Below are 25367 nucleotides of genomic sequence, written 5' to 3' on the forward strand. Positions count from 1 at the left end.
TGACTTTACTTGTTAATTTATGACATTATCATAGTCTAGGACAGATTTGGTTTTGTCTTTTTTTTTAAAAAATTTAAAATCAAAATATTTTTATCCGTTTTTAAACGTGATAAACATATTGAATTCGTGGACTAGTTTATATCGTCCTCTTCCACACATCTTCCTTCTCTTTATCTACTCTTTTCCACACCATTCCCTGTTAACCCCATTTTCTTGATTTCCTTTCGTCATGGAGGATGCTAGTGGTAATCAACTTTTTATTTGTTATTTCTTCAATTTTCATTGGAGGATGCTAGTGGTAATCAACTTTTTGTTTTTATTTGTTGTTTCTTGAATTTTAAAGGGTTTTTGTTTTCAAGGTGTTTTCTTGTATGGATGTGCTCTGTCATTGTCTAAGCTCAATTTTTTGTGTTTACATGCTTCGTGTTCTTTGAGACATGCTTCTGTGTTTGTTGGTTGGCATATTTTGGAATTATAGCTTGGACTTTTTTAGCTGGTTATCTCCATTTGTTTTCCTTTCCTTTTCACTCAGGAGATGAAGACTTAAAGTTCTCCCCTTTAACATCTGGAATCTTCATCTTTAATACATGCTGAAAAGATTTTGAGATCTCTTAAGATGGCGGACTTTCCAAGAATTTAAGCTATATGTCCTGTTTTGACAAGGACATAGTTTGCTTTCTTTTTATGTGTTTGTGCATATTGGTTTATAGATTTTGAGGCTTAATAGAGGGATAAGGGTAGCAACAATTGTTCGTTTAATCCATCTTTAAGAAACATTCCCCCCTCCTGGGATGTTTAAACTGTTCACTCAGCAATTGGTATACAGAAGCATCAAAGAAAATGGATGAGTCATTTCTGAGAAATCAAAATGATTGTAAATCTAAGAATTTTATCATTTATTCAAAGTTTATATCATCAACAAGATTTTGCTGGAGTATATGTATTTTCTTCAATTGAAGATAAATAATAACATTTTTGTTTTTGTTTTGCCTCTCTTCTTCGCAGTAGCTAAAGACCGAACTATTTCTGTGGCATCTGCCTTTTCTGCTCATCAACAAGGTAAATGCCTTTTGAGTATCTTGCTCCATTATTATTATTATTATTTTGTTTCTAACCTGTTTTGATATTTTAATGACAAATTAGTATCACCAGCCGTTTGTTGATCAGATTTTACTTGGGTTGACCTAGCGACCTAGTGATTCAGATCCTTTTTCGGTTAGACCTCCGACTGGTCTGACAACTATCTTTATACCCCAGTCAATTTGATTGTTTTACATTGTTGTGAACACTGAAGAGAAAGTTTGTTCCTGTCCTTGTCTGCATTAATGCATTGTACCTCCCCACTTCTCTGTATAGTAAATTTATGATTTTCTTTTTTTTGCTGTTTTGTTCTGTTAAAGACGTGTCTTTGGTTTCGAGGTCATAGTATTTTAGTCTCTTGATAGTTTTTGATGATTGATCGACCAGCTGTTCAGGACAGGGACCATAAATTCCTAACTAGAGCAGTTGAAGAAGCTTATAAAGGTGTTGAATGTGGAGACGGAGGCCCATTTGGTGCTGTCGTTGTTCAAAATGATGAAATAATCATGAGCTGTCACAACATGGTTTTGAAGAACACCGATCCCACAGCACATGCAGAAGTTACGGCTGTTAGAGAGGTTAGGACTTCAGACTCTCACTTTCCCTTGATTTACCTGCTTGCTAGTGTTCCCTGTTGTGTCATTTGTGCCGGTGTGCAAATTTCTCTGGTAATTCCTGCTATATACGATGCGTGGATGAGATAATTATTCTCGCAGGCGTGTAAGAAGCTGAACCGAATCGAGCTCTCGGACTGCGAAATATACGCATCCTGCGAGCCATGTCCGATGTGCTTTGGTGCCATCCATCTTTCAAGAGTCAAGGTTGAATAGCTGAAGCTCTCTCTCGTTTCCATGTGATGCTTAATGCTTCAAGTTTTTCCAAGTTTCTAACATGTTAGGCTTTGCAACAGAGGTTGGTTTATGGAGTTGAAGCTGAAGCAGCAATTGCAATTGGGTTTGATGATTTCATTGCTGATGCACTAAGAGGCACTGGGTTCTATCAGAAGGCTCACTTGGAGATCAAAAAAGCAGATGGTAGCGGTGCTGTCATCGCAGAGCAAGTATTCGAAAAGACAAAGTCCAAATTTACCATGTATTGATTTTAATGCACAATTTACTTGAAGAATTTTCAGAGGACTGGCTCTTGTGTGTTTATTTATTGTACGAATATTATGCCAATATTATATCATTAATGATAAAGAAACACATTTTTTTTCTTTTTATTTTTAATAATCATCCAATAGTTAAATTAGCCTCGGTTTAGGGCTCAGGTCGATAAATTATGTGGGTAAATCCCAACGATATCATTTTAATTTTTTTTTTTAAATCTTAGAGTTTATTTTGTATTTTGCTAAATCAATTAAATCATGAATTATATCCCAACGATATCATTTTAATTTTTTTTCTAAAAAAATCTTAGAGTTTATTTTGTATTTTGCTGAATCAATTAAATCATGAATTTTTTTATTAAATATCTTACTAAATCACTTTTAACCGATATAACATATGAAAAAAAAAAGTTAAAAATAAAATCTAGCTTGAATGAAGTTTTAAAATGTCCACAAATAAAAATATTATAATAAAAAAAGAGAAGTAAACAAATATTTAAACAACAAATTAAAAAATTTTTGGTCCAGCATTAAGATATTATTATATTTCTACAAGAATAAAAATACTAAGTTAAATTTTTAAAGCATTAAGATATTATTATATTTCTACAAAATACAAGTTCAATTTTTAAAAAACATATTTATTAAGAGGTACAGCCGAGGCTAGTTTTACCTTTTAAAAAAATACAAATATATATATATATATATAAACAAACAAACTATTACTATTTTCTATTCACTACTATCCCTCCCTGTGGATAAAAAGAAAAGTTGAAAAATCCAAAAAAAGAAACAAAGGAAAATCACATTCCCTAAAAATCCGGTAAATCCGTTTTCCATCAATTGGCTTTTTCCCTCCACATTTCTCACTTTCCACCCGATTTCAACCAATGGGTCACGGCCACCCTGTCCTCCTCCTATCCCTCTCCCTCCTCCTCTTGTCATCCGCCACAGCCGACGATGGCTCCGCCATTATAAAACTAGCCAACTCCATAACCCCGCTACCCGCCGGCTGGTCCACAAAATCCTCCACCGGTTTCTGTTCCTGGCGTGGCATAAAATGTGATTCTTCCAGCACAAGAGTCACCTCCATTTCCCTCTCAAAACTCAGCATCTCAGGCACTCTTCCTCCAGAAATCTCTGCCCTTTCTGAACTACAATCTCTCACTTTTCAGGACAACCAGCTTTCTGGGGCTATCCCATCTTTCGCTAACTTAACAAATTTGCAAACAATTCTCTTGGACTCCAACAATTTTACATCCATATCTCCTGGTTTTCTTCAAGGGTTAACGAGTTTGCAAACGTTAAGCGTTGGAGACAATGTTAATTTATCTCCATGGATGCTTCCAACTGATTTAGAACAATGTACAAGTCTGACAACGTTGACAGCGAAGGAATGTAACCTTTTTGGGTCTATTCCAGATGTTTTTGGGTCGTTACCAAGTTTGCAGAATTTGAGGTTGAGTTATAATAATTTTACAGGGGCTTTGCCACCTTCTTTTGCGAATTCTGGGATACAGAATTTGTGGTTGAATAATCAGCAAAATGGGTTAACTGGGAGCATTGAAGTGATTGGGTCGATGACTCAGTTGGCTCAGGTTTGGCTTCATAACAATGAGTTTACAGGCCCTATACCCGATTTGACAGAATGTAAGAGCATTTTTGATTTGCAGTTGAGGGATAATCAGTTGTCAGGGATTGTGCCTGCGTCGTTGGTTTCTTTGCCGAAGTTGGTGAATGTTTCTTTATCTAATAACAAATTTCAAGGCCCTGTGCCTCAGTTTCCGTCGTCGGTTACCAAGGTTGACAATGATGGAAATAACAAATACTGTGCACCTCCTGGGGTTTCTTGTGATGCACAGGTGATGACATTGCTTGGAATTGCTGGAGGTTTTGGGTATCCGTCGATTTTATCTGATGGCTGGGATGATAATAATGCTTGTGATTGGGCCTTTGTTACTTGTGATGTTGACAAGAAGAATGTTGTTACTGTGAATTTGGCAAAGCAGCATTTTCCGGGGAGTATCTCCTCATCATTTGCCAAGCTCACTTCTTTAAAAAATTTGTATCTCAATGACAATAACCTGACAGGTTCAATTCCTGATAGCTTGACCAAGTTGCCGGAGCTAGTAACCTTTGATGTATCCAATAATAACCTATCTGGAAAAATTCCAAATTTTCCAGCGTCTGTGAAATTTATTACAAAGCCGGGGAACCCTTTTTTGGGGACAAAAGTAGACACTGGTGGAGGAACTACTACCTCAAGCGATGGAGGAACCACCAAGATATCTGGAGGTATGATTGCAGGCATCATTGTTGCTGCTGTCATTTTTATTGCTGTTCTGTCATTTGTTTTATATAAATATAGGAAACGACCTCGAAAATATGAGAAGAAGGTGGGATGGGATAGTGGAAAGGCGCTTTTTAATAATGGAGTTGCAGGTGGAGGGTATAATGAAGTTTCTATTGAAATGAGCAGCCAGAGCAGTGTTGGTGAAAATGGCAAAAATATTTTGGAGGATGGGAATGTCGCTCTGCCCATTGAAGTTATTCGACAAGCGACAGATAACTTTCATGAGATTAATATTACCGGAAGAGGTGGTTTTGGAGTGGTTTATAGAGGAGAGTTGCATGATGGCACTAAGATTGCTGTGAAGAGAATGGAATCCACAGTGATGGGTACCAAAGGTATGAGTGAGTTTCAAGCAGAGATTGCAGTGCTTACAAAGGTTAGGCACAGACATCTAGTTGCTCTTTTAGGGTATTGCATAAACGGCAACGAGAGACTCTTGGTCTATGAGTATATGCCACAAGGAACTCTTGGACAGCATTTATTTGAATGTCACGATCATGGGTACACTCCACTTACGTGGAAGCAGCGGATCACAATTGCATTGGATGTGGCGAGAGGAGTTGAGTATCTGCACAGTTTAGCACAGCAGAGTTTCATTCACAGAGATTTGAAACCTTCAAACATTCTTCTCGGGGATAGCATGAGAGCCAAAGTAGCAGATTTTGGTTTGGTTAAAAATGCACCAGACGGGAAGTATTCTGTGGAAACACGATTGGCGGGCACGTTTGGTTATCTTGCACCTGAGTATGCTGGTAATCTTTCTGAATATTATTATCTTTGTTGAAGGGATTTGTCCGACTGTATGTTCTTAACTTTTATGATGATTGTTTGTGGCCAGATTTAGCAGTATGAAGATAGAAGGTCAATTTGTTCACGTTGCATTTGAAAAGAACTACTCGTACCACGAAGTTTTTTCTCTCTTATGTCTCACATGATCAATTCATCTTAGCATATATTTTGTGTTGTGACAATGGAGTTTTTTTCATGGCAGCATTCTAGCAATAGCCATATTTTTGCCGTCTTTTCTTGTAAACGCTTTAGGTTATTGGCTGCTGATAATGATTGTAGATCTCTCTTGATTTGATTAACTGAATTAGCTAAGCTCTGTGAGGGTTGACGTTTTATTGCTTGTGTTTCTATTGGGTGCACATGAGTGCAATTATGCGTGCTGCAGCATGTTTTCAAGGATATTTATCTGCGTGAATTTGCGAGTTTGATTCTCAGATTCTGAACACTTTCCTTCAGTCTGTGATGAAATTATTTTCGAATCAGTTCCCTTCGTTTGTGGATGATCTAAATATGAATTGGATCTACTCTGTTTTCTGTCAGCTACTGGAAGAGTGACGACGAAGGTGGATGTTTATGCCTTCGGAGTAGTTCTAATGGAGATTATAACTGGCAGAAAAACACTGGATGACACCATGCCAGACGAGGAGGCTCATCTAGTCCCATGGTTCCGCAGGATCCTGATGACAAAGGAGAACATTCCAAAGGCAATTGATGAGTCTCTAAATCCAGATGAAGAGACATTAGCCACCATTTATACAGTGTCTGAATTAGCAGGACATTGCACTGCTCGGGAGCCACATCAGAGACCGGACATGGGGCATGCAGTGAATATCCTGGCACCTCTTGTAGAGCAATGGAGGCCAGCAAGCCAACAAGACCAGAGTTTTGACATTGACCATGACACCAACCTTTCCGAAACTCTGCGAAGATGGCAAAGTGAAGAAGGTGCTTCCATGATATCTGATGATGCTTCCTTCTCTCGGACTCAGTCAAGTGTTCCCTCCATGCCCTCTCGTTTCGCCAACACATTTACTTCAACTGATTGTCGGTGATAAAAGGGCATGATGACCCTTCTGAAGAGAAGAGGCGGAAAGGTGAAGGCTAGTGAAGTTTATCAAACGCTTCATTGTATTTGTATTTACTTTTTTTCCCATTATTTTCATGATTTTATTTGTTCCATAGCTGAACATTAGAGCTACGATAGTATTTTTCTTTTCTTTTCTTTGTAATAGTCACTGTGACTATTCAAATCAGAAAAAGAGGAGAGAAAGAGGTGATTGTATAATACTTCTGGCCTTATTTTCATTAGTATAATCAAGGTATATATTGTTTTTAATTGTGACAGCTTCGCGGAGACTTTTAGGGTTTCTTCAGTAACAGAAATAATTTTTCTTTTTCTTTTTTATATAGTTTTTTTTCCATTTTCTAGCTTTTTTAATGAAAAATTAGAAAACATGCTCATTTGTTGAAAAGAATTTTTTTCAACGAAAAATACTTTCATATAGAAAATCAAAATCATAGTTTATAATAGTTATCTTAGTATTTTGTATTTGTGATAATCTAATTATAAAATATTAATCTTATTTTATTTAAAATAAAAATTATTAGATAATAGAAATCAAGATTTTGACACTAACTAGATATGAAGATATGTACATAGTTTTTTTTTTTTTTAATTTCTCACATTGCTGAAAAGTACTTATATATATATAATAAAAAATATATCATTTATGGTTTTTTTTTTCCTTTTGAAAATCAGTGAAAAACTTGTATACAAATGTTTTTTTTCCAACTCAGTACAAGTGAAAAACTTGTATACAAATGTTTTTTTCCAATTTAGAAAACTTGAAAATTAATTTCCTATTTTTTGGATATAGAAATATTACATTTGAAGAGGAAGTTCCATTTTTTTTATTTTTTTATTTTTTATCAAAGTCTAGTTTTCTGAAAAAATAGAATATTACTCTATTTTGAATAGCTTCCTAAACTCTTTTTTTTTAATTCTCACCTTTCCTTTATTTCATGAGGGGTATTGTGTATTGTATCATATTTTATTCTCATTGTTCAATAAGTTAGCATTAATAATAACAATAACAAAATAACATAACAAAGAAAACTAAAAGAGAAAGGCATTTAATTCATTCACAACTCACTCACTATTCTTATACACATTGTTATACTTCAATGAAATTGCTTTTACTCTCTGTCTTCATTTTTTCTTCTTTTTTAATGGGTTTTTGATCAAGATCAGTTTCTCTCAAGGCAATGCATTTAATGGAAGTACAATCTGAAACGTCTTAGAATATATTTGACGGGTTAATTTGTGAAGAATATCTGTGCAGGGACTGTTGTAGATTCTGGCCGAAGGGAAACCATGAATGAGACCATTAAACTGGTGTTGATTGCATATACACTTAGGGTTCTTGTTTTATTAGCATTATTTTAGGTTCCCTTGCACAGGCTGCAATAAAACTCTTCCTTTCTTCTCAACCTAACAAACCGACTCTCCCATCCTAGTTCAATTATCTACAGTTAGCGTGAATTGGAGGGTAGCATCTCATGAATGATACAACCATGGCACGTGAAACCTTGGAAAGCAAGCTTTCAATACAGACACGAAGTTACTCTTGTCAATGAGATATTGACAAGACATCAATGAAGCTGCTACAGGTTTCCCTGATCCGAGAGATTCACTTTGTTTTCTGAGCACATGAAAGAGCTTCAGCCTGTGATCATGGATGGCATCAGTCAAAACACTCAAACATGCACATGAAACTCCGGAGGTTGTCTCAACGATTCTGTTAACTTTCTCATTAAAATTGTCATATAAATGTATACATCTAACAAAGCGGTGTAATTACAAAAATTGTTTTGCATCTTCCCCTCCACTACAGGAATTCTTACAGTGCTTTTACTCGGCGGATGGATATCTAGCCACCATGGGGAAGACAATGACCAAAATAAAAGGAAAGGGTGGGGAACAACAACAAATGAAAGCTTTATGTTCTATTATTTGGCAACCACTGTTATAAAATATAGAACCACACTCAACAAAACTTCCATCACAAAATTCATCCCAGCCTGCTTTCTGTAAATAAATGGAGTTGCTGATCCCAGGAGCACACATCAAGCAAGTCATCGATTTTCTTCACTATGAATTAGATCTGTCCTTGCAGCTGCTTGTCAAGACTTGTAAAATCAAACTGAAGATGCCAGAATTATGAAGACATTTTTACTTGAATTTGCCGATGGATATGCACTAGGAATTCTACATAGGAGAGACCACCGACTGGAACCTTGTCCTCAACCAAATATGAGAAGAATGACATTCCTGTGGAAAAAACAACAGTTGGATTTTCACAAATCAAACTTGTTGAGGATATTTTGACAAAAAATCCTTCTGCATCTACTAGTATCAGCAGAAGAAAATCTAACACGAAAATGAGAATACTGCATGTATTATGAAGCACAATTCAATCAGATGGAACAGAGATGAGTACATAATGCATTCACAAATCGAAAGTATGAGCCTCTTTGCTAGTAGCTACTTGTTTTTCTGACCACAGAGTGTTCTATTTAGTCACCATGAAATTTGTATGATGATTTATTGATATCAAATTACTATATGATCGGTTAAAACATGACTTCCTCATGAGAAACGATATGAGTTGCAACGTTGTCTGGCCCATGAAGTTCGGGAAGGTGATGTCAGCAAACCAACACTTCTGTCCCATGCATGTTTCCATGCAATGACCCAAAGTAATTCCTTCCTCATTCACGTTTCAAAATAACCCCCCAAGTTATGAAGTATCAGAAATGGCCAAAAAGTACTATAACTACTTTAGCAGCGGTATGGGGTAAAAGATAATGTGAGTTTTCAGTGAGCAAATAAACCAGTTCATTTTTGGTCGAGTTTACATCATGTGGTAGTAGGAATTACAGTTCCCTCAACTATATTGAAGAACAGGTCCAGTGAACTCACCTGATGGATCTCCTTTTTTACACAACTTTAAGCTGCAAGAGAAGAATTGCAATGCATCAGAATGAGAGATTGCAAGCACATGTGCGGATAGATTGAGGAAAAAAATATAATATGTTAATATGTCATGAAATTTTTTTCCTTCATAATAAAAAAACAACAGCTGAAACATCATACCGCAGGAAGGAACATCTTTGCCGCCGTATCTCATTCACCACATTATTTAGTTTCTTTGATAGTGGATTGTCATATTGCTCCAGAACAAACTGAGAATACTGAAATAATTAGTTGCAAAACATCAAACCTGAATAATTTGCAAAAACAAAATTTCTAATCACACATCACTGACAGAAGTCCATGTAGTTGCAATGTTAATTATCAAATTAAAGCACCAAAAGATCTAAAAAATTCAAGCACGTAGGCCTCTATTATCTCCAAAAGTTTCATGCAATAAATTGCCAACTGGGCTCTTTGAATTAGTAGTGTCTCACAAGCCCATTCTGCTGGACGCATGGCATCTTGAACATGTTGGTTTGATTGTCCAACACAGCATGCTCCAAACCAAGACTAATAATATTAGGTATAATAAATTCTTTAAAAGGATGGTACCTGAGTTGGGATTTCAGCTACTGAGGAAATGCCAAAAAGTTTTTGCAAGGTCTCTGAATTAACTGAGTTCCCAATATATATTAAGCCATCCTGGCCATTCTCAAGAAGATAAATTCCATCCTCACTCACATATTCACTAGAGAGCGCAAGTGCAGGAGGGATACGAGATCCATCTGCTTCCTGTCAATAGGCAGAAAGTTACCATCGACTTCTGGACAAAATATAATGTAGAATCAAATATAATAAAAGAACACTCATGCCTGTGAATCAAGGTTGTGAATTGCAGTCATCCTAGGATACACCAAGGGAATCGCTAAAGGTGTAGAAACTGAGGAAACATAACTGATCCAAAATGACCGATCATCAATCCTCCCATTGACTTTCAACCCTGTACTTTTAATTAATGCTGGAAGGAAGAGCAAGAACCCAAAAGGGCAAACAATCGAGGCATGTCAATTTCTTTGAATAAACTGTAAGAAGCTTACTGATATAACTTACATTCATTTCAAATTTGGCCTATGAACAAAACACATATTACAGAACAACACTGCAATTATAATAGTACTGATAAGAGGAGGGGATACCATTTATGAACAAATCAAAGTTTTCATTGAAAAGCTATTTCTACGAAAAACACATATAAAGCTATAGAAAAACTTAAAAGGAAAGATGGAACTACGTTGAACTAAATTACTTTTCTAACTTACTTTACTTTAACCATATAAAGTTATCTTAATTCTTCAATGCTTTTGAAGGTTATCTCGCAAGATATTCTGCTATACTCCCAAGTGTATAAGGCTCACGCACAGGTATTAAAAAGTGTTGAAACAGCTCCACGGCATAAAACATAATTAATTGTTGAGTGAGTACATAATAAATAACAGCAATTTCAACATAAACACTACCTATGAATAAGCATAAACCAATGTGCAAGAAACATATACCAAGGGTGTACAGGGGCAGAAGTTTAAGTGCCTCTGGAAGGATGAGTTGTCCTGATGACGATACTGTTGCACAAAATTTGCGATACGAAAGCAGAATGTTTATGCAAAAGTTTGTCACTTGTTCTTGGACAACCAAGGATGGGTTGGAAGGGATTTCATTTGCCGCTGGAAAGACAAGCAGAGAAAAGCGTCAGTCTTCTTACCTCAAAAAGATAAATACTTTTTGTACAAGTTATGCCATGAACAAAAAAAAAAAAAACTCTTTTAGAAGCAAAGAGATATCCATTCTTACACAGCTGAAAGACCAAAGTTTGACACATGCCATATTAATTTTCTACAAGATGTTGTATGTAAATGAGAAAACGTAACTGTTATTATTATTCTGGTAACTTGATATGTTGGATGAGAATGATATAGTGATCATGGTAAACCATAATGTGTGCACAATATAACTATAAAAACAGTGTGAAAAAAAGGACAGCAAAGAGAATGCATGACAGAAAATTCAATACCTTGCTTCAAGAAACACACAAATTGGGAATCCAAGTCAGCCAAGCGGAACAAATTACTTAAATTGTTTGTGCATGGCAATGATAAATTTGCAACACGAATTCTTCTTTGGCCATACACAGTGGTGTAGAGGAGGGCACACTGAAAAATGAAGCAAACAATATAAATAAACAGATAGAAGAAATCTTCTCAACAAATGATAAAAGGGCAGACGCACCACAGTCCTTCCAAATTTCATAATCCTAACAAAATCAATGCACTCAATTGCAATTGAGAGCAAAACTCAAATCATCTCTCTCCCACTCAGTTACTGTTTCATGTTCAGGACCCATATAACTAGATACTGCTTGTGTAATGTATCTTTGTTAATTGCATTATATGTCAGCAACAGAAGCACACAATTGCAACTGAGAGACAAAATCAAGTCATCGCTCTGCTTGTGTAATGTTCAGGAACCATCTAACTAGACATTGCTCTTGTAATGTACCTGTATTAATTGCATTATATGTCAGCAACGAAAGCACACAATTGCAATTGAGAGCCAGAATCAAGTCATCTCTCTCTCAGTGTTATTGTTTCATGTTCAAGAACCGTCTAAATAGATACTCCTCATGTAATGTACCAGTACCTGTGTTAGTTGCATTATATGTCAGCCATGATGTGGTGTTTGGTAATTGTCCCTGCAGTCCCTCTATACAAGGACCCTCATAATCTTTTTCTTTCTTTTGCAGGAGGACCAAGGAGAGAGTTGAGAAAACCTTGTTCAAGGGGCAAATAATGGGGAAGTAGAGCTGGAGGTTATTAGACGTCATGCTTGACGTCCTACACATTATTGACAAATATTACAACACACACCTTTGAACAAAATGATATCCCAAATCCTTTTATTCTTGTTTCTGCTTCATTGTCTCGAGGATCCAACAAGAACCAGAATAGCAGTAGCACATAAATTCCCGGTTACTGTTATCTTGGCCTGTTTAGAAGTTCTTGAACATGAAACAGAGAGAACCTGACAGCGGTTAGGTTTGTGTTTTGGATTACATAGGCAGGAGGTGGTTTGATTGGATCCATAGCTAAATGAATGGACCATCAAAGAACTCGAGGTTTCATCAGCTGCTGATTTCAAGACCTACTGATTCCAAGACAAGGTGGGAACCATCACATGGGTTCTCCATTTAACTAAGAACAAACTGAAAGTAGCCTTGCATTATAGTTGAGTTGAAATTCAAGGATTTAATTGCTTGGATTGTAAAACCAGATTATTGCTCAAACTTGGAGGGACCATAACATAATCCACCCTAGATGATATGAAAGTAGATAGAACCAGCAAGTACTTAAAGCTGTGGCACATGACAAGAAAAAACAAGGTACCTGAAAAGCACATTCTGTGCCATCTTGCAATTTATCATCATGTTTTAATGTGACCATTATAGTTTTGTCACAATCAATCTGCAAAGAAAAGGAATGATTACAGATAAAGCAACTAGAAGTAAAAATGCCACAAAATATACACATTGCCTCTTGACTAAAATGAAGACAGAGAAGATAGGAGATCAACAAATGGAATTAAGGAGCCATAAAAATATAAAAAACATAATGAACCAGCCTCCAAGAGATCAACCCGAGCCAAAATAGATTCTTCTACCTTCTCGATAGCTTGTTAAGAAAAGAAGTTTCTGGAATCTGAATATGATTTACATTCAGTCTGATGCTTTAAAAAGCAAAGTTATTGTCTAGCATCAACAGAGAATGGATCTCATAATGATAGCTCACAAGTTCAAACGTTGAGTACTCTCATTACCAAAGAATTAAAAATGTAATAAGCTACCAAGAGTATGAAAATCAAGAATTTCACAATAAGATACAAACCACAGCCAGGTCAATATCTGTTGGAATGCGCTTGCAAAAGTTTCCATGGTATTCTTGAATTTGAATGCCCTATAAGTAAACAAACCAAATCAATTTCCCAGTATCAAGTAAAAAACATACAACCAATCTATTTATAACAGGAAGGGGCAAGGCAAAAATATAAATATATATTGGATGGAAGATTTGGCCAACAAAGATGGTAGCCATGTACACAAACATAAACATATATATCCAAACAAAGGAGAGTACCTGGCTGCACCTCACACGCATCACTGCCTCAAAACCTTGAGGCCTTGTGACATTCCATCTAAGATCATTGTACAGCTTTGCTGGATCAGAGACAGCAGAGAAAGGATAGTAATAATAAACCTGGTATAGGATGTGAAATATTTGAAGTCAGCATCAGAAATAAGCCAGCAGCTCTATGAAGAACCTAGAAGTCATTCACAGCATATTGCTAGAATTCATACACTGGGTGATATGTATAATGATATGATGATGAAATATTAGCCTAAATCATATATTACCAATATATGCCAAGTATTATCCAGCTCGCCTACAAGAGAGCACCCAGCGTCTTTCTTTCCTAAGGGTTACAGTGGCAGCATCTTGTACAAGACATGCAGTATGGAACAAGGTACCAGCCTAAAAAACTGAGAAACCATAACTCACTAAGAGGATTCAAGGTCCATGGCAAGTAATTACGTGTTTCAAGTTTCATTCAACATGTTTACATGATTTAGAACAAAATCTAAGCAGAAATGCAACATGGGATGAGTACTTCGCAGAGAAACTGACTCAAGGATCTAGGTCACAGGTCACCAAAGAATGGAAGACATACTCAATAGATCATTGAAAACTGATGTTTGACATCACTAAATAACCCCAGAACAAAAGTCAAATATCATACAGAGAAAGAAAAGAAGAAAAGAAAAATGAGAACCATAGCACAGAAATAACAGGCTTGCTGCCTTCAACAACAGTGAACTACTGTAACAACAGGCTCGCTGCCTTTAACAAGGCATAGCAAAGATAAAATTACAACATCCATGTTGTCATTGTACTGATACTGTGAAATAATTGTTAAGAGTACAAAGTTGGCAATTCAAGTTCAATTAATACCTGCCCTCCAGTTGTTTTAGGTATGACAGAGATAGAAGCAATGTCCACATAAGTCTGGGTAGTGATGAACACATCAACACAGACCTAGAACACATTCAGGAAAGCAAACATGATGAGGCACATTGAGGTAACAGGGTATATCTCTACCAGCTCATGATTATGATCAATGTTAAGAAGGGAAAACGAAAAACAAAAAGGCTACCTGATATTCAGCAAATTCAATGGCCATTTCCTTCAAAGTTTTGTCAGCTGGTTGGAGTAATTTATGGGCCTCCTGCAATCCAGGAAACAAGGAAATAATGTTACCAAAACCTCAGGGCTATATTCTACAGATGAATTGACTGTTTCTTCACTTCACTACTTATGGTAGAAAAAACATGTCAGAAACAGATGAACACTACTATAGAACATATCATAACCCAGTACTTCATTTCCAATAACACAGTCCCAGAGTAAGAAATTGGGTAACATGTTGATACTTCTTCCAATCTTTCAGAGCATAAAAGAAGAAGAATTATATATAGGAAAGGCTAATTTTTTCTTTTTCTTTTTTTTTTGTGTGTGTGGGCATGTGGAGGCTAATTTTTTCTTTTTCTTTTTTTTTGTGTGTGTGGGCATGTGCGTGCGTGCATGTGTCACTTTCCAAAATCAAGGCCTAGATGACCTAATAAAATTTAATTATGCAGTCCCTTTCAAATATTCATGGATGGGATAACATTCAGTAGTTCTCATTTTAATAATTCCACTCTGAAGCACGACAAGCAAGAACACAACCACAACAGATAGCAGGGTAACACATGGATAAGTTAAGTATACCTTCTCCCCTGTAGAGATGTTACTTCTTCCCTCAGCCTCTCGAGCAGAAAGGGCTCCAACACCAACAGAAGGTAAGACTGAAAACATAGTAGAATCATCAGAATATTCCATGAGAATAATTTCGTTTTAGGTTTTATATTGGTAGGAAGAAGCAGGAAAGCTCCTAAGGAGTAATGGGATGAAGAAAAAAATATAAAATTGCCTAAAAAAGAAACATGCTATAAGAAAAAAAGGTATCCACAGAACATACATATAATTTGCAATTAGCAAAAGAGCGAAAGTGAAATAGTTGCTTAATTTAATGAAACTATGACTAACACCATAAGCCAGAAAGCCTCCTCAGATTGAATCCAAAGACTTGATGAAATTTTAGTAGAAGTGTTTTATTCCAGAACTCTCACACGAGAGAGAAAGTTAAACCTTTTTCTCTCCATTTCACAAGTCACTTCTCCTTCAGATATTTTTGACATAATCCTTACTATTACTAGTCACAGTAAGTACAGGCAATTACAATGATTTAGATGATGACACACATGATCACATAATTTGCAGTATGAACACTTGGTATGAAATATGATTCTCTATTGTGCATCTGGCTGAATAGCAACAAGAAATAGAGCTGTTTTTTTGTTCTCAAATGATTATATGCCTGGCAAAGTAACTGAGAAAAGTACAAGAATGCGACCATCATGTACTTTTAAATAGGTCAACGACAGGAAAATATAAAAGAAAGAAAGAAAAGAAAGGCCAGGGGGGTGATGACAAGTTCATAAGCTTGCCTGATTGAAATACCAAAAGCTTCCCTCCAGCATTTTTCATTGCCAAGAATGCTGCCTGAAATAGGAAAAATGCATCATAAATTCCAAATAAATGTTCTGAATATCTGAAGATATGTGTATGAGTTCATTAAGTATATGACATCTGATACCAAGGTTTTTCCATTAAAAGACAGTCATAGAAAATAGCGAGAACCGTATGCATCAGACAGTTGGAACTAGTTAGGTTGTGGCTCTGGAAAGATAGAAAATAGTGTTTTGAATGTAGTGAATGAAGAACTTTGTGGGCAGTTTATGAATAAATGAATATTTCATTTTATTTATAAGAAGATGCATGTTTTGTTACATAATGTGTTTCCAAATCCACTTTGCTGTGCATGAAACTCGAACTAGCCCATTTTCAAATATTCTTCGTGTTAAAGTTAATTTTCATATGGAACCATCCAACTGAATTGGTAAATTTGAAGGATTGAGTATCATGGACAGAGCAAAAGTCAGCTTCACCTTCCCTTCAGAAAAGACATATCTGCAGTTATCATCCACAATCTACACATATACAGTTTCCACTAGCAAACATGAACATACCTTGATTGCTGCACTGAAAGATGATTCAGCAATTCTACTATTCTGAAACATAGTTGGAATACTTTCCAATAATAGCTCCAAATGTTGACGGCACTGAATCCACACAAGAAACCAAAATAAATTATTAAAAATAATAAAAGTGGTCAATGTCTCCAAACATAAAAACCATAACTCAACGATGACCATTCATTTGTTGGCTCTCGAAGACCAAAAAGGATCAACAGAAACAATGGAAGGCCTACAGTCCAGATGGCTAACCTCAGAAAGCGGAACAATAACATCAGTTTGCAAAGGAGTATAAACATCATGTATATCAGGTACAATAAGCATCAGTGGCTGCAAACATGAGTAAGAAATCAAAATCAACACTCAAAAATTTTGATTGAAAATAAATGAAATTTAATCAGAACCATAAATCCAAGTGCAATAAAATGATGTGCTGAAGGTTGGTCGTAGATCAATAACAATTCCCAGAAAAGGCACGAGCAGAGGAAGATATCACAAAACAACGTCTATCTGATCATTCAATCTACTTAAGTTTCTCCATCAATCTCCTTCCACTTCAAAGATACCATACATACCCCAACAAAAGAATATATCAACTTGTATCTTCATTAAAAGATTTCTTGTCTACCTGTTGTAATGCCCGTTTCAAATTGTAAAAATGGATTGTTGAATCAAATGTTGCAATGCCCACCATTGTCCGTGGCCCTTCCTGCAATGAATTTTTCGGTTCATACATCAGTAACTAAAACTACCACCTTGTTAGCAAATCTATGCACAACATGAAATATGAGCTACGGTTAATTATCAACAGCAAACAGAATGGAAGAATAGATAAATGAACGCCAGTGAAGCTCAACATAAAATTAATGCCAGAGAAAACACACCAGATGAAGTGAAGACAGTCAAATTCATTCAAGTACATGCTAAAATGTTTCAGAAGTGGACATAAGACTCACTGGAAGATCAGCAATAACTTGACTAATTGAGCTGCAAGCTGCAGCAGTTGCACCAGTTTGTATGGCATGCATGGATACATCAATTAGGAAGAAATACACAGCCGGCATGGGATCACGAACCTAAGAGACAATAAATAGAGAAGAATAATATATCCAGTAATACATTGATAACGATTGCAACAGAAACAAGGACTGGACAATATAGATTGGATACTCACATAGGCATCCAATTCCAATTACAAGAGAATAGAGAACAAATGATATTTTAAAAAACCACAGATTCTTATAAACAAACAAACCATGAATTCTTTTGTGGCAACAAATTCAACTGTTCCCCTGCATAGCTCGGGCCTTTCATCAGCATCTCTACGTCTACCATCTGGACCTAGATTGCAGAGGTAGTCACGGGGAGTCTCATCAGTGAACCCTGCCAAAAACATGTAAAATTGTAAAGTCCACACCATGCCAGCATGTTTAGGGAGCAAAGCAAAGCCAAATAAAGTGCTTTACCTGTTAACAGATCTATAAAATGATAAGGCAACTAGTTATAAATTGTACATCTCAAAAGAAGGCTCCAAAATTGAAAATGATATGTTGGAACATGAATAATAAACAATATCTAATCTTGAATGAAGTATAAAAGATATTAATGGATTCTGACAGTGATAAACTAAGCATGACGCAAACAATAAAAGAATTTTTCCTGTCTTAGGTAACCAACTCATCCAGAGAGACACTGATAAGGATAAGACTATTTCAAATCCATTATCACTAGCAAATCAAATATTTTGCAACATTCAGACAGCCTAATAATTAAAACAGCAAGGAGAATTCCCAAAAAAAATTAAATTGCATGTGTACTGACCACACAAATTGCATATAAATCGCCTCCCTTGATCAATGAATTTCATAAAAGGATTTATGTAGCCTTTGCAACGAGAACATCGAACAGGACCACTTTCTCCAAAATCAACAACCTACAAACATAATTTTTATGATATAAATTTTTTTTGTGATTTCAATTGCTCAATTCATCAACATGCATGCAATGATCCGTGCTCTTTTACCTGGGTAAAAGACATTTTATATGAAAAAACTTACAAGTGATGATAATATCGGTTGGTGATTCCCAAATTTTGTGTTAGATACCGTATTTTAGTTATTTTTTCTGGAGATCAAACTTCAATGAGCTAGATAGGAAATTGGAAATAGAACTAAGAAACAAGGTTTGATGAAGAAAACCATATTTCACCTAGTAATGAACAAAACAATTTTCTTTTCAATCAGGAAAGAAGAAAATATCACAGTAGAGATGCAATGAAGAACAAAGAAATCATCATTACCTGGACAGCCTCCTCAGATGGATGAGGAAGGGCCAGAGGTTGGACCAACAAAGCCAACTGCATGCCAGATGTTGATAACAAATCAACCGTGCATGGAATCTGAAATGTTGAAGGAGTCAATACAACATCAAATCTGTAAGATGCCAAAAAATAAAAAATACAGCCAGCATATGCATGTTAAAGGTTTAGTCTAACCTGATTGATGGTACACCTCATGTAGCGTGGACTGCAATTCCCAGTGTCTGTAACAATGTAGTCACTTGTAGCAGGCTTTACAAAAGGACGGAATCAGAAGAGGAAACGATAAACCACCAGTTAAATTAATGTGGCTTCACTAATATGCAAATTCCACAAAGACAACAAGAACAGAAAGAGAAAAAACAAACAGAGCTAGATACCGGCGGTGGGTTGGCCTGATTTCCCGCACGAGTATCATGTAGGATCACAGAGGAACCTGGAATGGGCCGGGGGATTTGATTGGGATCAATCTTTGATGCTCCTGATAGAGGACTTCCAGTTTGACCCATAACAGGTGATATAGCAGTCATTTGATTTGGTAGTAGTGGCGGCATTCCAAACATTCTAGGTGGTTGTGCAGAACCAGGAATTGGTGGAGGTTGAGCAACCTGAAAGAATCCATAAAATTCAGAATTCAGTATCTTTGTTGAGGGAGGAAAGAGATGCATATGTAAAATCAGGCAAGAAGCAACACCCGTTAATGGATCCCCACAACCTAAGCAAACACACATTAGCACAAATCCTCTAAAATCTGTAAAGGCAGATAGCCTCAATCTTCCATGAAATGTAGCTCTTAACATAACCAGAAATTTTCAGATTCTAGCTAAGGAGAAGCTGGTGGCAGCCTCCTTATTCCCTCTTCTTTCCCTCATTTTTCTTTACTTTGCTCCTGTCTTTTTTTCTGAAAGATGAAAGTACAATTACAGGAGAAAGAATGTACAACATTAGTTAGGAGAAGACATCCTTCAAACTAATATTAAATTAAAACATCTCAAGCTAAAAGGGCACTCCAATTTCTCTAAATATCTTCAGAGAAAACATTCATAAAAGTCCAAAAGGCACTGACCACTGGTGCTCAAGAACAGTAATATAGTCCACAACTGGCTTGAAGTGAAAAGATACTTGAAATTCTTGCATTAATTTCCATACAAATGAACAAATGATCTCAAAAAAACAATAGAACTCCATAAAGCCATCTCCCCCCTTCTTTTCTCTCCTCTCACAGCCTCCCCTCTCCCACCTTCTCCCCTTATTTTTTCTCCTTTTCTTCTGGTTCTCCCCCCTCTATTCTTTACTCCTATCTTTTTACTATCCTCTATTTCTACGTCCATATACTTGTAAAGTGGGAAGACATTAAAGCTGTCTTTTATAGTTAGACACACCAAAGCTGCTGCAAATCTACCAGGTTCCATGGTTTCTACCTGATATCCAGCTTCAATTTTCATCGTCTACCACCAAAAACCAGTTATATGACTCTAATTCTCAGGTCACAGGCTAGCCATAGTCACTAGGTTCAATTTCTCAAAAGAACCTTTAAAACACCAATATATGCTCTGAAAAAGATGTCACTATCATTTCCTTGGCTAAGCATCTGGCTGCTTAAATGCGTAAAAAAAAACCCCTTCACCGCATTTATACTACACTGTTGCAGAGATGTTATAAAGGATAAAAGAAGATATCAGAACCTGAAAAACTTCCAGTTAAGAACCTCAATATCAGCTTCTTATCACTTGACAAAGTAGTGCATACCACCAAATTAAGTCTTTGCACTCAATAACACTTCATGATATAGTCTGAACATCGTACGTTGATGCATATTTTTGTGGACCCTTTCATCTTCATATTATAGAACAGCATACTGTCCCTCCTATTATTCCAATTCATGCTTCATTTTTGTAACTTTTTCCAACCGCTTCATTTTTGTAACTTTTTCCAACCATTTCTCTAAAGCAAAATGTAGCCTTGTGTCTGAACAAACATCAAATGCAATCCCATATAGAATGCAAACTATTTCCAATAAAACATTTCTGAAGCTATCAAATATAGCAGAAGAGCTAGCTTACTTGAATTATAAACAATTGGGAAATGCTAAATTTGAAATGAAGTTAACATAGATACACTATAACAATTGAAATTTCCCAAACACTGCAGGTTATAAGATTTTAAAACACTTACAGACTGTGGTTGCATCTGTGGTGCAAAAGGAGAACCTATAGGTGGTGGTGTCATCCCTTGCTGTGCTGAAAATGGTGTCCCTTGAGGTGGTACTGAATATGGTGTCCCTTGAGGTGGTGCTGAAAATGGTGTCCCTTGAGGTGGTGCATAAAATGGTGTCCCTTGAGGTGGTGCAGAAAATGGAGCAACTGGTTGGCCACTAAACCCTGAACTCCCCATTAAAGGCCGCATGCTTTGAGGGGTCGAGCGAGCCACGCCCATTGTTGGTGGAGGACCCATAGGTTGTTGCTGTGGTGCACTAACAGGGGGAGGAAAACGCGGAGCGCTCTGGAAAGCAGGGGCTGGTGGCCCATTGCTTACTAAACCACCAAATGAACTTGATGGGGGCACATTCTGAGGAGGAGGAGAAGATGATGCAGCATGACTAGGACGAGCACCTACTGGCAGTGCACCAGAGACAGGACCCACTACCATACCACCACTGGTATAGGATTGGAATGACCCAGGAGGTGGTCTGGACCCAAAGGGTGCTGGCTGACTGAAAGGTGGCCCAGTAGGTCTACCAGGGGCCACATTTGAGGAAAATGTGGATGGAGATCCAGAGGGAGGCACTGAAGGTCTAGGAACAGCACCAATAGGTGGTGCACCAGGCCTGGAAAATTGCGGTGAAGGAGCTGAGGAGGGAAATGGTGATGGTTGGCTGAATGGCGAAGGCCTTGGAGCTGAATTCGTCATTGAAGGGGGCCGATTGAGATTCAAATTCTGGAAATTATCAGATAAAATATTCGGGTTTTGCTGATAATTTGGGTTATAATTAGGTGGTGGGGATTGTCTAGGTGCCCCTGGAGGCACGTTAGAAGCCATATTTTGTCAAACCAATCCAACCTAAAAACTCCTCCTTTTATCTCCAACAAGTATCAATCTTCGATAATCAGGATCAAACTCCAACCTAAATCTACACGTTAAATCAAACAAAACCCAAATCTAAATCCACACAATTCATCAAAAATTCACTATACTACGTAAACCCGCAAAAAACAAAACTTATACTGAATTGCAACATAAATGATTGTAATAATCTGAAAAATAAATAAAGCTTTATTGAAAAAACAACAGAAAGACAGTTAAGTACCAGTGATCAGAGAGAATTGGATCCAGCAATTCAGTGAAAAGGATCCAAAGGGTTGATGGATCTGAGAGAATTGTGATTAGGGCTTTGGAGACAGGGTGTGTGATTAATTTAGGGGTTTTGGGATCAAGAGAGGAAGATCCAAGCAAACTGTAAGAGAGAGAAGGCAAAAGACAGGTTTTTTTAGAGAGAGAGAGAGTCTAAGAAATTGATCTTGCTGTTAAGTTTGTAAAGTTAGAGGGAGCGTGACTGCACCTTGGCGCATGTAAGAGATTGTAACATAGTTATGAATCCGGTCCGACCCGGTGAATCTTGAAACCTGGTCAATTTGAAATTAAAATGGTTTAAAAACATAGAAAAAAAAGATCTGGTATGATCCCATTAACCTAAACTTAGTAGGTTGACTTAGTTGACCCATGAAGATCCTGCTAAAAATTCAGTTATAATTTATTGATTTTTTTTATTAAAATAAAATTATTTTAATTTAAAAAATAAATTAACCTAATCAAAATTTGGAATCTAGATCTTGGATTGGCCCGGAATAAAAACTATTAATTGTAAGACCTTCACCACGTCATTGTTTTGCGGGAGAAGTGAAGGTTTCTAACCACTCAGCTTGTGCCATTTCAGCATTGTGATTCCTAGTCAGCTTTTATTTTTGCTTTCTTGCGCATAAATTGTTATTATTATTTGATAAATGGGACAAGGGATAAATTGCTTCTGTCCTGTATCCAAATTAACCTTAATTTCCTTCTATAGCATCCAAAATCTTTATATATATATATATAGACACCCAAAACTTTTTTTCATATTAAAATTGTGCTAACTAACAAGCCATGAAGTATAAATATCATGAATAATAAATAATTGTTTTTTTCATAAAAAAGATCTTTTAGTTACCTTAAAGTGACAGCTATCAATACTGATGAACTACAAAAGCAATCAACGAACGAGGGTGCAAGGTTGATTAGAGTTGTTTTTCTTCATGAAAAGCTTGATTTGATAGTTAGCGACTAAAGTGGTCTCAGCATGGAGGAGCACAAGTGCACCGCTGCTCCTCCGCCCGCTGCCGCTGTCAAAATATTATTTGTTAAAATTTTATTTTTATTTAAAATTAATATTTTTTATATTTTTAAATTATTTTGATGCATTAATATTAAAAATATTTTTTAAAAATAAAAAATATATTATTTTAATATAACTTTTTTTAAAATAATTTTAAAAATAACTGTTTGTTATTGTCCAGCTATATCATTTTTACAGACAAAAGGGTCATTTCCATGTCTTGAAAGCAGTGCTGTAATATATTCACCATTAATGTCTACTTCAATTTTTATTTTTATATTTTTTTAATATTTTTATATTAAAAATAAATTTTTAAAAATAAAAAATTATTATTAAATACATTTTCAAACAAAAAAAACATTTTAAAAAAATTACTATTTCAATACCAAATAACACAATACCCAATACACACTTATATTTAGAAAGCAATGTATTTCCTTGGGTTTCAAGGCAATAGCTTGCTATTCTTATGTTAAAAAAATTATTTTAATATATTTTTAATTTTTTTATAGAAAAAAGAAAGGACAATTACCATAGTGCTCACGTCCTGCAACCAGTCAACTGTGCAATGGAAGACTTGTCAATAGTCATATACTATACTGGGCTACAGAAAGAACCTAAACCCAAATCTGAACCCATCCCATGCCCCAGCCCATTGCAAGAATTGATTTGCAGCCATTGTCACTTCCCAAACCTTATCCACCACCCATTCAAACACACAGCAGATGCTATTCCTTCCATGGATCCACTCCTTTTCTCCTCCTCCACCCAGAAACTCGACACACGTTGCTTTTTTGTCCATACCCTTTAAAACTCAACACACTGACAGGACATAGAAGCCAAGCCATAAAACACAAAAAAGTTCATTAATGGCTTGTGCAGCTACAAGAGCCACTTTCTCTTTCAACCTTCCTCAAGGACCTCAACTTCCCTCTCCGAAGTCCAGAACCCATCTCTCCAAAATATCATTCCTTTCCATTCATAAACCCCAAAAGACTCAATTTTTTTCTCTTCACTCCATTGATGTCTCCAAAGAAGACAAGACACCATCTTTATCAGATTCAAGCCTGACCAATCCACCAGCTGAGTCCCCTATTGAAGAAGAAGAAGGAGGAGGAGGAGGAGGAGAACCAAAGTTTGATAAGAGGCGGTTAGAAGAGAAGTTTGCAGTTTTAAACACTGGGATTTATGAGTGTAGGTCTTGTGGTTACAAATATGACGAGTCAGTTGGTGATCCGTCATATCCAATACCACCAGGGTTTCAGTTTGACAAGCTGCCTGGTGAATGGAGATGTCCTACTTGTGGCGCTGCACAGAGTTTCTTTGAGAGTAAAAGTGTTGAGATTGCTGGGTTTGCGCAGAACCAGCAGTATGGATTAGGAGGCAATGCACTTACTTCTGGTCAAAAGGCTGTTCTAATATTTGGGACCTTGTTCTTCTTCTTTGTTTTGTTCTTGTCAGGGTATTTTCTGCAATAGTAAATGGTGAGGGTTTTCCTTTTTACTTTCCGGTATTGTTATATGATGCTGTCCTATATGTATTTGAAGTTAGTAATAATTGCCTTTTGAGTTACACAAATACCAGAACTTGGAGTTCGGAATCGAATTTCTTCTATCAAATGAAGATCTTTCGACTTCTGTCTCTCATCATCTACAGGCTCAATTGCTCAGTCAGCTCATTATTCATTGTTTTGTACTTTATCAAGCGAGCACCTTGTCTCTGTTGCAAAGAATTGATGAAGCACAATAGACTGCAAAAAATGTGAGAGAACAAGAAAGTTCATATTCAATGAGAATATGACGCGAGAAAGGCTTGAATGTCAAGGGGAGATGAACCTCAATTTGAACATGTTAATGCAGAAACTTCATCAAGAATGGCGCTCCAACCCCAACTCCAACCCTGGATAGAAGGCGCATCTATAGAGAACAATCCCTGCCTCATGATCACCGGCAGAGCATGCATGATACCGAAGGTGGGGCTCTAGCAAGTTCCAATCCGTAAGCAACTCCAGGTCAATTTCAGTCATAGAGCACATCACCTCACAAATTAAAAGCACTGGACGATCAAGTTGTCATGAGCAGATCGAGTTCTAACTGGAAAACAGCTTCTACCTTTTATGCAATCGTTTATGGTTT

The 25367-nt window shown here is 36.5% G+C and overlaps 4 protein-coding genes across 5 annotated transcripts; 3 read left to right on the forward strand and 1 right to left on the reverse strand.

Annotated features, from left to right (window-relative positions):
• The first annotated feature begins 90 nt into the window (after nt 1-90).
• LOC105131269 (probable cytosine deaminase) lies at nt 91-2283 on the forward strand. The gene is made up of 5 exons (XM_011034171.1): nt 91-245; nt 1006-1059; nt 1468-1658; nt 1797-1901; nt 1991-2283. Exons 1-5 carry the CDS (start codon nt 230-232, stop codon nt 2177-2179), a joined length of 555 nt encoding a protein of 184 aa, XP_011032473.1. The 5' UTR covers nt 91-229; the 3' UTR covers nt 2180-2283.
• Nucleotides 2284-2894: 611 nt separating this feature from the next.
• Nucleotides 2895-6643, forward strand: LOC105131270 (probable receptor protein kinase TMK1). Its single transcript, XM_011034172.1, has 2 exons — nt 2895-5293; nt 5871-6643. Exons 1-2 carry the CDS (start codon nt 3079-3081, stop codon nt 6380-6382), a joined length of 2727 nt encoding a protein of 908 aa, XP_011032474.1. The 5' UTR covers nt 2895-3078; the 3' UTR covers nt 6383-6643.
• A 1471-nt stretch (nt 6644-8114) lies between these two features.
• Nucleotides 8115-22440, reverse strand: LOC105131271 (protein transport protein Sec24-like At4g32640). 2 transcript variants are annotated; one of them, XM_011034173.1, is made up of 25 exons: nt 22171-22440; nt 21039-21993; nt 19244-19471; nt 19041-19115; nt 18846-18944; nt 18368-18479; nt 17802-17929; nt 17503-17622; nt 17175-17255; nt 16799-16876; nt 16541-16633; nt 15959-16013; nt 15180-15256; nt 14566-14637; nt 14364-14447; nt 13491-13610; nt 13242-13310; nt 12744-12821; nt 11375-11513; nt 10863-11027; nt 10179-10324; nt 9919-10098; nt 9487-9584; nt 9313-9344; nt 8115-8661 (listed from the first exon to the last, which is right to left on the reverse strand). In XM_011034173.1, the coding sequence occupies exons 2-25, from the start codon at nt 21900-21902 to the stop codon at nt 8549-8551; spliced, it is 3306 nt and encodes a 1101-aa protein (XP_011032475.1). In that variant the 5' UTR covers nt 21903-21993; nt 22171-22440; the 3' UTR covers nt 8115-8548. The 2 variants fall into 2 exon arrangements, with proteins under 2 accessions (XP_011032475.1, XP_011032476.1); XM_011034174.1 differs by having other exon boundaries at nt 9487-9575; nt 22171-22438.
• Nucleotides 22441-23914: 1474 nt separating this feature from the next.
• LOC105131273 (uncharacterized) lies at nt 23915-24810 on the forward strand. The gene has a single exon (XM_011034176.1). It carries the CDS (start codon nt 24102-24104, stop codon nt 24708-24710), a length of 609 nt encoding a protein of 202 aa, XP_011032478.1. The 5' UTR covers nt 23915-24101; the 3' UTR covers nt 24711-24810.
• Nucleotides 24811-25367: the final 557 nt, after the last annotated feature.

The sequence above is a fragment of the Populus euphratica genome, unplaced genomic scaffold, assembly GCF_000495115.2.
Source record: "Populus euphratica unplaced genomic scaffold, PopEup_1.0 scaffold103.1, whole genome shotgun sequence".
In the NCBI taxonomy this organism is placed as follows: Eukaryota; Viridiplantae; Streptophyta; class Magnoliopsida; order Malpighiales; family Salicaceae; genus Populus; species Populus euphratica.

Coding starts and splice junctions, on each gene's coding strand:
- LOC105131269 (XM_011034171.1), top strand. Junction 1,659..1,796: donor AAGTTACGGCTGTTAGAGAG/GTTAGGACTTCA, acceptor TTATTCTCGCAG/GCGTGTAAGAAGCTGAACCG. Junction 1,902..1,990: donor TCCATCTTTCAAGAGTCAAG/GTTGAATAGCTG, acceptor GCTTTGCAACAG/AGGTTGGTTTATGGAGTTGA.
- LOC105131270 (XM_011034172.1), top strand. CDS start 3,079: ATGGGTCACGGCCACCCTGTCCTCCTCCTATCCCTCTCCCTCCTCCTC. Junction 5,294..5,870: donor TCTTGCACCTGAGTATGCTG/GTAATCTTTCTG, acceptor GTTTTCTGTCAG/CTACTGGAAGAGTGACGACG.
- LOC105131271 (XM_011034173.1), bottom strand. CDS start 21,902: ATGGCTTCTAACGTGCCTCCAGGGGCACCTAGACAATCCCCACCACCT. Junction 13,311..13,490: donor TGCGTGTGAGGTGCAGCCAG/GTACTCTCCTTT, acceptor GTTTACTTATAG/GGCATTCAAATTCAAGAATA. Junction 11,028..11,374: donor TGTGTGTTTCTTGAAGCAAG/GTATTGAATTTT, acceptor TTGTCTTTCCAG/CGGCAAATGAAATCCCTTCC.
- LOC105131273 (XM_011034176.1), top strand. CDS start 24,102: ATGGCTTGTGCAGCTACAAGAGCCACTTTCTCTTTCAACCTTCCTCAA.